Source organism: Balaenoptera borealis, assembly GCF_965194805.1.
Source record: "Balaenoptera borealis genome assembly, chromosome: 7".
In the NCBI taxonomy this organism is placed as follows: domain Eukaryota; kingdom Metazoa; phylum Chordata; class Mammalia; order Artiodactyla; family Balaenopteridae; genus Balaenoptera; species Balaenoptera borealis.
The window spans coordinates 53773111-53790000 of record NC_138864.1 but is presented as its reverse complement, the minus strand read 5'-3'; the positions used below and the strand labels follow the sequence as shown (position 1 = coordinate 53790000).

General features: G+C 38.3%; 1 protein-coding gene across 2 annotated transcripts in view; it reads left to right on the top strand.

Annotated features, from left to right (window-relative positions):
• CCDC126 (coiled-coil domain containing 126) overlaps window positions 1–16890 on the top strand; it is a 52393-nt gene that overhangs the window by 11391 nt on the left and 24112 nt on the right. For both annotated transcript variants that reach the window (XM_082398652.1, XM_082398651.1), the window contains one exon: window positions 2820–3208. In XM_082398652.1, coding sequence (XP_082254778.1) covers window positions 2971–3208 — 238 coding nt within the window. In that variant the 5' untranslated portion in view covers window positions 2820–2970. The remainder of the gene's footprint in view (window positions 1–2819; window positions 3209–16890) is intronic.

The following is a 16890-nucleotide window of genomic DNA, read 5'->3' as shown; positions in this document are numbered from 1 at the left end:
TACTCTAAACTTTAAACCATAACTCTCCATTCTCTCATCCCCCTAGCCACTGGTATCTACCTTTCTACTTTCTATCTCTGTATCTACCTCTTCTGGGTACCTATGTAAGTGGCATCATATAATATTTGTCTTTTTGTGTCTAGCTTCTTTAACTTAGTATCAATATAATGTCTTTAAGTTTCATCCATGTTGTAGCTTGTATCAGAATTTTATTATCTTTTAAAGCTGAATAGTATTTCATTGTATATATATATATATATATATATATATATATATATATATATATACACCACATTTTGTTTATCTGTTCATCTGTTGTTTCCACCTTGCAGTGCTGCAGTGAACACGGGTGTACAAGTTCCTCTTTGAGTCCCTGATTTTGAAACTGAGCAGGACCCTGTGGGGCCCACCTGGGTACAAAAGCCTTTCCATGTCCGCCTTTTCTTACTTGTGGGGTAAAGACTTCAGCCTCTTAGACTTCCTCGAATTTCGAAGGGCAGATTCAAACAGTTGCTAATCAGGGAAGTATGGGTATGCAGAGACAAAGGAGAAACAATCAAGAAACTGTACTGCAGCGATTAAAGCAGTATCCTGGTTCCTCATTAAGGAATATACGTCAAACTTGAAAAGACATAGGAGCCTGTAAAGATTTATAAAAGAATACATTTAACATACATGTATCAAAGAATGTTTTAAAATTTTGCTTGAGAATCCAGAATTTCTACTTTCTGAACTCAAATGTAAAAATCTTTGTAGAAAAAATTATTAGCTAACGTTTACCTTACTTTGCTAAGCAAAGTTTAGTAAAATCCAGTATTGATATTAATGGTTTTGTTTCAGTGAGATCTGAGGGGATTTATTGTGTGCATGGTAACTAAAGAAAAAAGCAGAAGTGGAAGAAAATTAGAAAATGAGTTAATTCCTAATTTTTAATACTGTTATTAGTTTACCATAGTAATTAATATACCTAGTTAGTGGTGTAGTCATGCTTGTAGTGAGGTTTGGCAGGATGAGTACACTTCAACAAGAGTAGATTGGTGTTCTTCAGACCTTGGAGCTCCAGGATTTATTAGACGCGTGTCAGGGACTAGGTAGCAGGGTGGGGGAGAGTAAGAGTGGTCATTTTCTGAACAAGAATTGGCAGGGCAGGAGGTCCCGCACTTACACATACCTCAACACACATGCATCTGCTAGAGAAACTTTGATTGTATGTATTTTGTGTTTTGATATTTTGCATAAGATTATTGAGTAAATACTTTCTTATTTTATTTTTAAAAAGGTTTGAAAGCACCTATGCCGGAAAGCAAATTTCTAGGGTAAAACATGGTTTTCCTACTGCCTAGCATATATGCTGGCTCATAAATATGTGTTGAAAATGATTGAGTGCTTTGCCTGTATTGATACTGTATTCATTTCTAGTCTTATTATCCTCAAACTAGATTTTTTTAACTAGATTTTCACTGATTATACCCTATTAAGTGGGTTAGAATTAGTATGTTTTATTTGACCATACTACTCTAGGAAGTTAAAAAGTTCTTAAGATTATTTTCATTAAGCTGTTAAATGCACTTTTTGACTCCAGGTATATTTCTTCCTAAAGAATTTGACTCCATTAGACGTAATTGAAGAGTTTTCCTCACTGGACACTTTGGTGATTCATGCACATTCTTTTTTTAAATTTTATTTGTTTATTTCTATTTTTGGCTGTGTTGGGTCTTCGTTTCTGTGCGAGGGCTTTCTCTAGTTGCGGAGAGCGGGGGCCACTCTTCATCGCGGTGCGCGGGCCCCTCACTATCGTGGCCTCTCTTGTTGTGGAGCACAGGCTCCAGACGCGCAGGCTCAGTAGTTGTGGCTCACGGGCCCAGTTGCTCCGCGGCATGTGGGATCTTCCCAGACCAGGGCTCGAACCCGTGTGCCCTGCATTGGCAGGCTGACTCCCAACCACTGCACCACCAGGGAAGCCCCCATGCACATTCTTACTGTCCAGGTGTTTGAAGATTCCATGATTGTCATTAACCTTTCTCTTTTTTAAAAAATTGAAGTATAACCTTTCAATTTTTCCTTAAATTATAAAAATTATAAAATTTTATAAATTATAAAAATACCTGCATTATTTAAAATTTAGAATTGTAAATTTGGAAAGGTAAAAAAAATTTTCTACCTGTTTTAGCACATGTCATGTCTGGTATAAACTTAAAAGTGTGAACTTAGAAATTACAACTTATTTTTCATCTTAGATTGGGTGCTTTTTAAGATTATCTCATTGCCATTAGTAGTATTTTCTAGTGACATTTTCAAATACTGGCATTCTTATATGTGGGTTTATTTTTTAATTTTTTTATTTTTTTAGTCAGACAGCCTTTTTCATCTTCCATCTGTTTCACCTTTCCTTATTTCTTACTTTCATTTTGGCATCAACCTCTTTTTTTTTTTAAAGGAGGAGGAGGAGGAATTGCTTTTACACATTTAGGTTGGTGACCTGTATTTGAATAGACTGAGATCTCCTATAAATCTTATATATCCATAGTTTTAGTTACAAATGATGAGAAGTCATTCAAAGAATTTTGTGACCATGGTGGCATTTCTTTCAGGTAGTTTTAATGAACTGACATTTATTTCTATTTTTAAATTGTTGAAGAGCTGTGTAAATGGAGCTGATAAAAGACCCGGAATCTTATTTAGTGGTAGAGAAAGTTATCAAAGAAGATGATACAGTTCCAAATAAAAACTGTTTATAGAATCTCTTCTTATCTATCATTGTCTATTCTGTTACTGATGTAGGTTAAGACTAATCACCTTTTTTCTTCTCAATTTTACAGAGTTAATTGAGAGTTGGAGGCAACCTTGCTGAAGATGAAGAATATACATTAGAGGAGGAGATTTTTTTCTTTCTTCTTTCAAAAGTCTTGATTGTTTGGTGGCTTGCCTCTAGTTACCATTTTTCAGTTGAGTCTGTTTGCTTCATCAGAAATGATTTTTACAATCTCAAGAAAAAATATGTCCCAGAAATTGAGTTTACTGTTGCTTGTCTTTGGACTCATTTGGGGATTGATGTTACTGCACTATACTTTTCAACAACCAAGACATCAAAGCAGTGTCAAGTTACGTGAACAAATACTAGATTTAAGCAAAAGATACGTTAAAGCTCTAGCAGAGGAAAATAAGAACACAGTGGATGTCGAGAATGGCGCTTCTATGGCAGGATATGGTAAGATAACGGTAGAATATTCCTAGTTTTCTCCTCTTCATCCTGTCCCCATTTAAAGATAGTCATGGAAATCCAACTCACGACTTCACGCACAGGTGTTCCCAAAGTAATTTTATCTTGACTTTTTATTATGAAAAATTTCAAATGTACTGAAAATAGAAACATGATAAATACCCATATATCCATCACTTAGATTTTAACAATTTTAACATCTTGCAATATTTGTTTTCTCCAATTTTTGGAGAATATTTAAATTAAAAATTGTGACATTTCACTGCTAGATATTTCCATATGTATCTCTAAAATAATGACTTTTTTCTACATAATCAGTATTTTTATTGATGTTTCATTGTGTAGGTATGATTGAATCATTAGCCACTTGGTTGAACTCAATTTCCCTGTCTCCCCTGCCTCCCCCAACTGAAAAGCCCTAACCCTCTAATCGCAGGGTTGGTCTTTCTGACATGGCGAACCCCCATTCTGAGTTATCTCAGCACAAACTATCTAGGGGCCCACCATGAATAACAAAGACAATCAGTCTGGAACTTCCAGGCATTTAGAGGCTACCTCCCAGGCACCTGGGACAAAGGCCAGCCAAATTCTTTATTACATAGTATCAGTGTCTATTTTTTTGGTATATATTAGTATATTTAGGTCTTTTCTCTTGAGCTGGTCAGGTTCTCTAGAGAAGGACTTCCAGTCTCTTGCAGGATGTATATGCCTCCAAGTGTTGTGGGATCTGAATGGGAGGAAAAGGGTGGGGGAGGAGGGGTAGCCTCAGCACTCACTATGTGAACTTTCACTTACTTCCCCAGTTTTCAGTTTGGTGCCCAGGCCCTTAAATGTTTTACTGGCTTCCAAAAACACATCTCAGATTTTCTGCAATGGTGGAGGGACTGTTGTCTAGTTTGGAGTGGTAAAGAAAGTTTAGAAACCAAATTGCTTTATAGATAAATTTTCACCCAGTCCTTCTGTTTTTGGTCCCCTTTTCACCCTGTTTTCATTGGTACCTGATGCAGCTATTTCTGGACCTTTTAGGGATGGGCTTCTGTGGAGAAAAATGAATTGCTCTTTGATTTTTCTTATTATTTTCAATTTCTTTTTGGTTTCTCTTTTAATATCCAAGTTTTTCAGGTCTGCTAAATCAGTTAACACTCATCCATATGCTTTCCAGCTTCTGGAGTTCTGTTGCTGTTGTCTCCTCTCTTGCTATCTTTGTTTTGGCCCCACGGATTTATGCTTTTAAAAAAAAAGAGAAAAAAACACCTTTACTATTTTGGTAGGGTAGCCAGAGTCAGCAGAGGTTAAGTGCCTTGGTTGAGTTTACCATCTTTATCTGGGAATGCCCAAGACACTTTCTGTTTTTTCTTCTGCCACTTATGATGGTGTCTTTGAAGTGATGAGGGTTAGTCTGCATTGGCTCTTTAGGATCAAATATCGATGACTAGAGATGAAGGAATTGGTGTAAACGGAGATGGAGGTACTTGTGGCAGATAGACATGTAGATGTTGTGTTGTTTTGCATTCTGCTTAGTCCAAGGGCACTGATAGAAACAATGAAGAAGCAATTCTTTTGGAACAGGAGAAATACTTGGAAAAAAGTTCTTTCCGCTTGAGCAAAATAACTGTGATATTTTAAAAGGTAGCTGTTCTATGCTGCCCAACTGTGCATAACAACTCAGTTTTAAAAGCAAAATGAGACTCATGTACACATGGTATCCTATAAACTGTATTTTAAAATTTAATATATGGTGGAGATATTTCAATATCAATGAATATATGCCTGCATCATTTAATGGCCACATGGTATTTAACCAATTCTCTGAAATGTTTTTTGCTTATTTCTGATTATAAAAAAATTATAAGCATTCAAATATTATAGAAATGTACAACATAGATAAGTAAAAGTAGAGCAGAGAGAGAATGTCAGTTAATTTGGCATATATCGGGGATAGCACACTTTTTCTTATAGGGCTAAATAGTAAATATTTTCAGCTTTGTGGGTCATGTGGTCTCCTTTTCAATAAATGAACATGGCTATGTTCCAGTAAAACTTTTTTACAAAGACAGGCAGCCAGCCAGCCGTAGTTTGCAGACACATTGTTCGTCAAGCACATTGTTTTATTTTGAAAATGGGATTGTACTATATATACTAGTTTGCAGCTTATTTGTTTTCACTTAATTGTTGTAGATATCTTTCCATGTTATTACAGATAGGTCTGTTTCATCTTTTTAATGACAACATTGTTTCATTTTATAAATATTCGTTTTTTTCTGCTTATTCTGTAGTAATGGATAATTTATTGCTAACCTTGTGTGCTGGATTTAGTGCTGTGATATATGTGTGTCTGTGTATATGAAATATATGTGTGAGTGATAAATGTGTGGGCATTTTATGTTTGTGTGAATGTTTCAGAAGGATAGATTTTCTCAAGGTGGAATTTTTTGGCTGAAGGTATGCACCTTAAATTTAATAGACACTTGTTAAATTTAATAGACACTTGTCAGATTGCCCTCCAGGGTGGCCCTACCGGCCTACTACCATTCTCCCACCAGAGTGAAAGTGCCGGTTTCTTTCTTTCTTTTTTTTTGTTTAATAGATTTATTTATTTATTTATTTTTGGCTGCATTGGGTCTTCATTGCTGTGCTTGGGCTTTCTCTAGTTGTGGCGAATGGGGGCTACTCTTTGTTGCGGTGCGCAGGCTTCTCATTGCAGTGTCTTCTCTTGTTGGGGAGCTCAGGCTCTAGGCGCGCGGGCTTCAGTAGTTGTGGCTCGTGGGCTCTAGAGCGCATGCTCGGTAGTTGTGGCGCATGGGCTTAGTTGCTCTGCAGCATGTGGGATCTTCCTGGACCAGGGCTCAAACCAGTGTCCCCTGCATTGGCAGGCGGATTCTTAACCACTGCACCACCAGGGAATTCCGAAAGTGCCAGTTGCTCCCCACTACACCAATTCTATTTAATTTTAAGTGGCTTCTAATTGTTTGCTTTTGCATTTCTTTGTTTACAGGAGAGGTTGAAAGACTCTCTTGTTTGTTGGCTATTTGTATTTCTTGTACGTGAGAATGAATTGTTTGTATCCTTTGTCAGTTTTTCTGCTGGGAAGTTTCTTAATTGATTTTTTATAAAGATATTCATGCTGTCAGTGTACGTAGCAAATGTTTTTCCTCTGATTTTTCAGTTGTCTAACAACTTGGTATATTGTTTTTAAAAATCTTGTGGTAAAACATGTCCATCATTTTTTATGGTTTAGTTATATGCTTAAAATGTTTCTTCCAAAACTTACATTCTAATCATTCTAATATATTACCTTTTTTTTTTTTTTTTTAACGTTTTTGTCTGTAATATAGTTGAGATTTCTGATGGAAGCAGTAAGAGATGCAGGGTCTTTTTTCCAAACTAGGTAGCCAGTTATTTCAGTTTCATTACTTAAATTCTATCCTTTCCTCCATTAATTTGGAATGACAATAAGATGGGAATTTCATGAGTTCTGGAGAACTTGCACTTTCAGCCATCTATAAAAACCATTTCTTTCATTGCTACTATACAAAAAGGCTAGTCCATCAAAAATATTTATTGAATGGTCTTCCCTTGAGCTATTTAACGTGATTTTCCTAGTTGGTAAAATAAACATAAGCTAATATATTTTTTTAAATGCTAGTCTACAATGAATTGTTACTATTGCAAAGGCCATGAACAAATCAATTCAACTCTAAAGATTACTGTCTGTAAATCTTGAGCAGTAACTTGTGCTTTCTCTTTAAGATAACATTTCTAACTGTCTTATGTCTTATTCTCAGCATTCTTAGTTTTCCCTAAGGAAAGAAGATTTTTGTTTCTTCCCATGTAACATCTCTTTTGGATTCTGGGGTTTGTCTAGAACAATGAATTGGGGGTTCTTGTTCTGATGCCCAGTGACTGTTGTAGAACGCGTTGCAGTTGACACATGGTTTCCTACACCTGAATGTACAGCAACACCAGTCTTTTAACACCTCAGGCTTTCCCATCCGAAGTCAGACCCTGCTTTCTTTTAAGAGTTTTAGTTTTACTATCTACTGTGGTTGCTGAACACTTTAAAAAAAAGTGGACTCCAAAAATATTTTCAGAGAATTGGAGAGCAGTTCAGTATTAATATTTAAATGCTTTCTGAAAATTAAGAAATGCTACCAGGCACAGATAAAAACAAAACAAAATAAAACAAATACCCCAACAGAAGGCTGTTCTCTGTAGCCAAAGAAGGGGCAGCCTAGTAAGACAGAAAACTTCTGGACAGGAAACCATTCTCCTCCAGCCAGACACCTCAGAAAAAAGTTGGTGACTGCACCGCCAACCACATGATCAAAGGCTAAGTGAGGAGCATAGACTTCCCCCTTGTGAGGCTATAATGAGGCATCCAAACTCCCCCCACACCACATGGTACCAGTGGAGACCACATGGGGAGCCAGGACTTCCACCCTCGCATGGCAGTAATGAGGTGCTCATCTCCCTCCCTCTGGGGGTGATGTCAGAGGAATCCTAGTGGAGAGTCAGGACTTTTACCATGGCCCAGTGGTAAAGAGCAATCCCCGTCACAATGTCAGTGAAGAGTACGAGGGCACCTGGAACTCCCACTTCCATCCAGCAGTGATGAGGAGCTCAGGTAACAGTGGAGGCTAAGTGGGAACCTGGACTTTTGCCTCCACCTGGCAGTAACAAGGTGACAGCCCTCTGCCCTGCCACAGTGATATCAGAGAAAACTATCTAAAATAGGAAGTTTAAATAAGATCTGGACTTTCATAACAAAATATGTAAATGTCCAGGTTTTAAGTATAAATCACTTGTCATACCAAGAACCAGGAAAATCTCAAACTGAATGAAAAAAGACAACCAATGACAGATGTTATCTGAAAAAAGTTTTTAAGTAGTCAGCATTAAAAGTGCTTCAATGAGGAATTAATGAACACAAAGCAAGTGAAAGAACAGAAAGCATCAACAAAGAAATAGAAAGTCTCAGCAGATAAATAGAGCATATAAAGGAAAACCAAATGGAAAATTTTGAACTGAAAAATACCATTGAAATAAAATGTGTGAGTCAGCAGATTGACTCAAAAGCAGGAAGGAGAGGACAGAGGAAAGAATCAGTGAACTGGATTGTAGAATAATGTAATTACACAATCTGAACAACAGAGGGAAAATAGACTTAAAAAATAGACTTAAAAAAAAAACAATCCCAGCGCTTTAGGGACCTGTGGGATTATACCATTTGTGTTGTCAGAGTTTTGGAAGGAGAAGAGAATGAGGGCAGAGCTGGAAAAGTACTCAAAAAAATAATGACTACCAACTTCCCAAATTTTGCAAGAGACATAGACCTCAGATTCAGGAAGCTGAGTGAACCCCAAGTAGGATAACTTCAGAAAAGCCCATGCCAATATACATTGTAATTAAGCTTCTGAAAACTTAAAAGGGCATCTAGAAAAGAAAATGTTTTTAAAGCACCTAGAGGGATTTCCCTGGTTGCCCAGTGGTTAGGAATCTGCCTGCCAGTGCAGGGGACACGGGTTCCAGCCCTGGTCTGGGAAGATCCCACATGCCGCGGAGCAACTAAGCCCGTGCACCACAACTACTGAGCCTGTGCTCTAGAGCCCGCAAGCCACAACTACTGAAGCCCTTGCGCCTAGGGCCCGTGCTCCGCAGCAAGAGAAGCCACCGCAATGAGAAGCCTGTGCACGGCAACAAAGACCGAATGCAGCCAAAAATAAAAATAAATAAATAAACTTATTTTTTAAAAAAAGCACCTAGAGAAAAATGACACTTTACTTATAGTGACAAAACAATTCAAATGACAGTGGATTTCTCATCAGAAACCATCAAGGCCAGAAATAGGTGGCATATTTTGTTTTAAGTGCTTAAAGGAAAGAACTATCATTCCAGAATTCTATACCCAGTAAAAATATCCTTTAGGAATTAAGGGAAATCAAAGATATTTCTTAGATGAAGGAAAAAAATTGTCACCAGCAGACCTACTCTAAGAGAAGGCTAAAGGAAGTTCTCTCAACAGAAAAGAAATGATAAAAAGGAGGAACCTTGGAACAATCAGGAAGGAAAGAACACAGTAAATAAAAATAAGGGTAGGTCAGTAGGTTCCTTTTCTTCTTGAGTTTTCTAAACTATGATGGTTGAAGCAAAAATTATAACATTGCCTAATGTGATTCTAAGTGTATGTAGAAGAAATATTTAAGGCAGTATCTTATAAATGAAGTAGGGTAAAAGGATGGTGTATTAGGGTTTTTGATAGAAACTGAGCAGGGAGAGGGAGAGATGGACTTTAAGAAACTGGCTCATGCTGTTGTGGGCCTGGGAAGTCCAAGATCTGCAGGACAGGAAAATTCTGGCAAGAGCTGGTGTTGCGGTCCTGAGTCTGAAGGCAGTCAGCCTGGGGGCAAGATCTGCAGGGCAGGCTGAAAATTCTGGCAAGAGCCGGTGTTGCGGTCCTGAGTCTGAAGGCAGTCAGCCTGGGGACAAAATTCCTTCCTGTTCCAGGAACCTGAGTCTTTTTTTTTTAAGGTCTTCAGCTTATTAGATGAAGTCCACCCACATTATGGTAAATAATCTGCTTTACTGAAAGTCTACTGGTTTAAATGCTAATCACATCTAAAAACTACCTTCACAGCAACATCTAGACTGGTAGATTTGTCTAGGTACCATAGCCTAGCCAAGCTGACCCAAAATGAACCATCACAGATGGTAAAGAGAGGTAAAGCTCACTCAAATTGGTAAAATGACTATGGCACATTATGTATATGATGTAATATCTAGAACAACAACTAAAACTATACAGAGAGAGACATTTTAAAACCCTACAGAAAAATAAAAGAATTCTAAAAAATATTCAAGTAACCCATAGGAAGGCAGGAAAAAGAAAACAAGGAAGTGAAAAACAGAACCAACAAAACAAAAGATGAAATGTCAGACTTAAGTCCTAATATATCAAAATTACATTAATTATAAATGTTCTAAATACACTAGAGGACATTGGCAGACAGAATTAAAAAACATGACCCAAGTATGTGCTGTCTACAAGAAACTCACTTCAAATTTAATGATATTGGCTGGCTAAAAGTAAAAGGATGGGTAAAGATATATCATGCAAACATTAATCAAAGGAAAGCGGGAGTGGCTGCATTAATAACAGATAAAATAGACTTCAGAGCAAAGAAAACTACCAGAGTCAGAGAAGTAAATTATATAATCATAAAAAGGTCAGCCCACCCAGAAGAAATAACAATCCTAAATGTATCTACAAAAATGATAGAACTGAAAGTAAAAATAGATAAATCCGCAATTATAGTTGAGAATTTAAACACTCCTCACTCAGGAACTGATAGAACTAGACAGAAAATCTACAAAGATATAGAAGATCTGAAGAACGCAATCTAATCAGTGGAATCTTATTTACATACACAGAAACTCCATCAGCAACAGGAGGATATACATGTTTTTTAACAGTCCATGGAATATTCACCAAAATAGATATCCTGGGCCATAAAACAAATCTCAACAAATTTAGAAGAATTGAAATCATAAAGAGTGTATTTTGTGACTGCAGTGAACTCAAACTAGAAATTAATAACAGAGTGATAATAGGAAAATCTCCAAATAATTAGAAATTAAATAACACACTTCTAAATAATCTGTAAGTTAAAGAGGAAGTCTCAAGGGAAATTTTAAAAAATGCACTGATCTAAATGAAAATACAACATAAAAATTGTGGGACACAGCTAAAGCATGCTGAGAGGGAAGTTTACTTTAGAAAAGTACATACCTTAGAAAAGAGTGCATACTTTAGAAAAGAGGAAAAGTCTTAAATCCATATTCTAAGCTCCCACCCACCTCAAGAACCTAGGTTCTTGAGCAAAACAGATCAAAGCAGAAGGAAGGAAATGATCAAGATAAGAACAGAAATAAATGAAATGGAAAGAAAAACAGAGAAAATCAGTGTAACAGCTTTTCTTTTGAAAGGTGGGGAAAAAAACTGACAAACTTCTAGCAACACTGAACAAAAAAAGATAAGTTGCCAATATCAGGAATGAAAAAGTGAATGTCACTGCAGACCCTGCAGACATCAAAAGCATAATAAGAGACTATTATGAACAGCTCTACACGTAAACACTATAACTTACATGAAAGGGGTCAGTTTCTCAAAAACCACAAACCAGCATACTCACCCAGTATGGAACAGATGATTTGAATAGCCGTATACAGGCATGCCTCAGAGATACTCGGTTCCAGACTACCGCGATAAAGCAAGTCACTCGAAGTTTTTGGTTTCCCAGCGCATGTAAAAGTTATGTTTATAGTTTATTAAATGTGCAATAGCATTATGTCTAAAAAACCAAAAACCAAATGTACCCACCTTAATTAAAAAGCACTTTATTGCTGAAAAAATGCTAACCATCTGAGCCTTCAGCAAGTCAGGATTTTTTTTTTTTTAACTGGTGGAGGGTCTTGCCTTGATGTCCGTGGCTGCTGAAGGGTGGGGAGGCTGTGGCAGTTTCTTAAGATAAGACAGCAATGAAGTTTGCCGCATCACTTGACTCTTTGACAAATGATTTCTCTGTAGCATGCAATGCTGTTTGATGCAATGCTCTTTGATAGTGTTTTACCCACCACAGAACTTCTTTCAGTATTAGAGTAAGTCTTCAAAGCCTGCTGCTGCTTTGTCAACTAAGATTATGTAATATTCTAAATCCTTTTTTTGTCATTTCAACAATCTTCACAGCGTCTTCACCCAGAGTAGACTCCATGTCAGGAAACCACTTTCTTTGCTCATCCATAAGAAGCAACTCCTCATTCATTAAAGTTTTTTTTTTATCATGAGATTGCATGATTTCAGTTAACATCTTCTGTCTCCACTTCTTTTTTTTTTTTTTTAAATTTATTTATTTATTTATTTTTGGCTGTGTTGGGTCTTCATTTCTGTGCGAGGGCTTTTCTCTAGTTGTGGCAAGCGGGGGCCACTCTTCATCGCGGTGCGCGGGCCTCTCACTATTGCGGCCTCTCTTGTTGCGGAGCACAGGCTCCAGACGCACAGGCTCAGTAGTTGTGGCTCACGGGCCTAGTTGCTCTGCGGCATGTGGGATCTTCCCAGACCAGGGCTCGAACCCGTGTCCCCTGCATTGGCAGGCAGATTCTCAACCACCGCGCCACCAGGGAAGCCCTCCACTTCTAATTCTAGTTCTCTTGCTGTTGCTACCACGTCTGCACATCTGATCACAGATCACCATAACACATACAGTAATAATGAAAAAGTTTGAAGTATTGCAAGAATTACCAAAATGTGACACAGAGACATGAAGAGAGCAGATGCTGTTGGAAAAATGACACCTATAGACTCACTTGGCACAGGGTTGCCACAAACTGTCAATTTGTAAAAAATGCAATATTTGCAAAGTGGAATAAAGCGAGATATGTCTGTAACTGTTAGGGAAATTGACTTTATAGTTCAAGAACTTACAAAAAAGAAATCTTCAGGCCCAGATGGTTTCACTGGAGAATTCTATCAGAAATTTTAATAGGGGACTTCCCTGGTGGCACAGTGGTTAAGAATCCACCTGCCAATGCAGGGGACACGTGTTTGATCCCTGGTCTGGGAAGATCCCACATGCCACAGAGCAACTAAGCCCGTGTGCCACAGCTGTTGAGCCTGTGCTCTAGGGCCCGTGGGCCACAACTACTGAGACCATGCGCCACAACTACTGAAGCCCGCGCACTCTAGGGCCCATGTGCTGCAACTACTGAAGCTCGCGTGCCTAGAGCCCGTGCTCTGCAACAAGAGAAGCCACTGCAATGAGAAGCCTGTGCACCGCAACGAAGAGTAACCCCCACTCGCCACAACTAGAGAAAGCCCACACACAGCAACGAAGACCCAACGCAGCCAAAAATAAATTAAAAAAAAATTTTTTTTTTAATTTCATTAAAAAAATTTTTAATAGGAATTAGTATAAATACTACACAGTCATTTTCAGAAAATAGAAGGGGAGGGAACACTTCCCAGTTCAGTTATGAAGCTAGTATTATCTTGACACCAAAACCAAAGACAGTATAGGTAATTAAAAACTACAGACCAATACCCCTCATGAATATAGATGTGTAGATCCTTAGGAAAAACTTAGCAAACGGAATTCAACAACACATAAAAAGAATTAAGATGAGCCCTGAACCAAGATGGCAGAGTAAAAGGACGTGCTCTCACTCCCTCTTGCGAGAACACCAGAATCACAACTAGCTGCTGGACAGTCATTGACAGGAAGACACTGGAACTCACCAAAAAAGATACCCCACATCCAAAGACAAAGGAGAAGCCACAATGAGATGGTAGGAGTGGTGCAATCACAGTAAAATCAAATCCCATAACTGCTGGGTGAGTGACTCACAAACTGGAGAAGACTTATACCACAGAAGTCCACCCACTGGAGTGAATGTTCTGAGCCCCACATCAGGCTTCCCAACTGGGGGGTCCGGCAACGGGAGAAGGAATTCCTAGAGAATCAGAGTTTGAAGGCTAGTGGGATTTGATTGCAGGACTTCTACAGGACTGAGGGAAACAGAGACTCCACTCTTGGAGGGCACACACAAAGTAGTGTGCGCATTGGGACCCGGGGAAGGAGCAGCGACCCCAGGGGAGACTGAACCAGACCTACCTGCTAGTGTTGGAGGGTCTCCTGCAGAGGCGGTGGTGGGGGGGGTGCTGTGGCTCACCGTGGGGACAAGGACACTGGCAGCAGAAGTTCCGGGAAGTACTCCTTGGCATGAGCCCTCCCAGAGTCGGCCATTAGCCCCACCAAAGAGCCCAGGTAGACTCCAGTGTTGAGTTGCCTCAAGCGAAACAACCAACAGGGAGGGAACGCAGCCCCGTGCATCAGCAGTCAAGCAGATTAAAGTTTTACTGAGCTCTGCCCACCAGAGCAACAGTCAGCTCTACCCACCACCAGTCCCTCCCATCAGGAAACTTGCACAAGCCTCTTAGATAGCCTCATCCACCAGAGGGCAGACAGCAGAAGCAAGAGGAACTAAAATCCTGCAGCCTGTGGAACAAAAACCACATTCACAGAAAGATGGACGAAATGAAAAGGCAGAGAGCTATGTACTAGATGAAGGAACAAGATAAAACCCCAGAAAAACAACTAAATGAAGTGGAGATAGGTAACCTTCCAGAAAAAGAATTCAGAATAATGATGGGGAAGATGATCCAGGACCTCGGAAAAAGAATGGAGGCAAAGATCGAGAAGATGCAAGAAATGTTTAACAAAGACTTAGAAGAATTAAAGAACAAACAGAGACGAACAATACAATAACTGAAATGAAAACTACACAAGAAGGAATCACTAGCAGAATAACTGAGGCAAAAGAACAGATAAATGACCTGGAAGACAGAATGATGGAATTCACTGCTGCGGAACAGAATAAAGAAAAAAGAATGAAAAGAAATGAAGACAGCCTAAGAGACCTCTGGGACAACATTAAACACAACAACATTTCGCATTATAGGGGTCCCAGAAGGAGAAGAGACAGAGAAAGGACCAGAGAAAATATTTGAAGAGATTATAGTTGAAAACTTCCCTAACGTGGGAAAGGAAATAGCCACCTAAGTCCAGGAAGCGCAGAGAGTCCCATACAGGATAAACCCAAGGAGAAACGTGCCGAGACACGTAGTAATCAAATGGGCAAAAATTAAAGACAAAGAAAAATTATTGAAAGCAGCAAGGGAAAAATGGAAAATAACATACAAGGGAACTCCCATAAGGTTAACAGCTGAGTTCTCAACAGAAACTCTACAAGCCAGAAGGGAGTACATGATATACTTAAAGTGATGAAAGGGAACAACCTACAACCAAGATTACTCTACCCGGCAAGGATCTCATTCAGATTCAACAGAGAAATCAAAAGCTTTATAGACAAGCAAAAGCTAAGAGAATTCAGCACCAGCACACCAGCTCTACAACAAATGCTAAAGGAACTTCTGTAAGTGGGAAACACGAGAGAAGAAAAGGACCTACAAAAACAAACCCAAAGCAATTAAGAAAATGTTCATAGGAACATACATGTCGATAATTACCTTAAATGTGAATGGATTAAATGCTCCACCCGAAAGACACAGGCTTGCTGAATGGGTACAAAACCAAGACCCATCTATATGCTGTCTATAAGAAACCCACTTCAGACCTAGGGACACATACAGACTGAAAGTGAGGGGATGGAAAAAGATATTCTATGCAAATGGAAATCAAAAGAAAGCTGGTGCAGCAATACTCGTATCAGATAAAATAGACTTTAAAATAAAGAATGTTACAAGAGACAAGGAAGGACACTACAGAATGATCAATGGATCAATCCAAGAAGAAGATATAACAATTATAAATATATATGCACCCAACGTAGGAGCACCTCAATACATAAGGCAACTGCTAACAGCTATAAAAGATGAAATCGACAGTAACACAATAATAGTGGGGGACTTTAACATCTCACACCAATGGACAGATCATCCAAAATGAAAATAAATAAGGAAACAGAAGCTTTAAATGACACAATAGACCAGATAGATTTGATATTTATAGGACATTCCATCCAAAAACAGCAGATTACACGTTCTTCTCAAGTGCGCACGGAACATTCTCCAGGATAGATCACATCTTGGGTCACAAATCAAGCCTCAGTACATTTAAGAAAATTGAAATCATATCAAGCATCTTTTCTGACCACAATGCTATAGGATTAGAAATGAATTACAAGGGAAAAAACGTAAAAAACACAAACACATGGAGGCTAAACAATACGTTACTAAATAACCAAGAGATCACTGAAGAAATCAAAGAGGAAATCAAAAAATACCTAGAGACAAATGACAATGAAAACAGGACGATCCAAAACCTCTAGGATGCAGCAAAAGCAGTTTTAAGAGGGAAGTTTATAGCTATACAAGCCTACCTCAAGAAACAAGAAAAATCTCAAATAAACAATCTAACCTTACACCTAAAGAAACTAGAGAAAGAAGAACAAACAAAACTGAAAGTTAGCAGAAGGAAAGAAATCATAAAGAACAGAGCAGAAATAAATAGAAACAAAACAATAGCAAAGATCAATAAAACTAAAAGCTGGTTCTTTGAGAATATAAACAAAATTGAAAAACCATTAGCCAGACTCATCAAGAAAAAGAGGGAGAGCACTCAAATCAATAAAATTAGAAATGAAAAAGGAGAAGTTACAACAGACACCGCAGAAATACAAAGCATCCTAAGAGACTACTACAAGCAACTTTATGCCAATAAAATGGACAACCTGGAAGAAATGGACAAATTCTTAGAAAGGTATAACCTTCCAAGACTGAACCAGGAAGAAACAGAAAATATGAACAGACCAATCACAAGTAATGAAATTGAAACTGTGATTAAAAATCTTCCAACAAACAGAAGTCCAGAACCAGATGGCTTCACAGGTGAATTCTATCAAACATTTAGAGAAGAGCTAACACCCATCCTTCTCATACTCTTCCAAAAAATTGTAGAGGAAGGAACACTCCCAAACTCATTCTATGAGCCCACCATCACCCTGATACCAAAACCAGACAAAGATACTACGAAAACAGAAAATTACAGACCAATATCACTGATGAATATAGATGCAAAATTCCTCAACAGAATACTAGC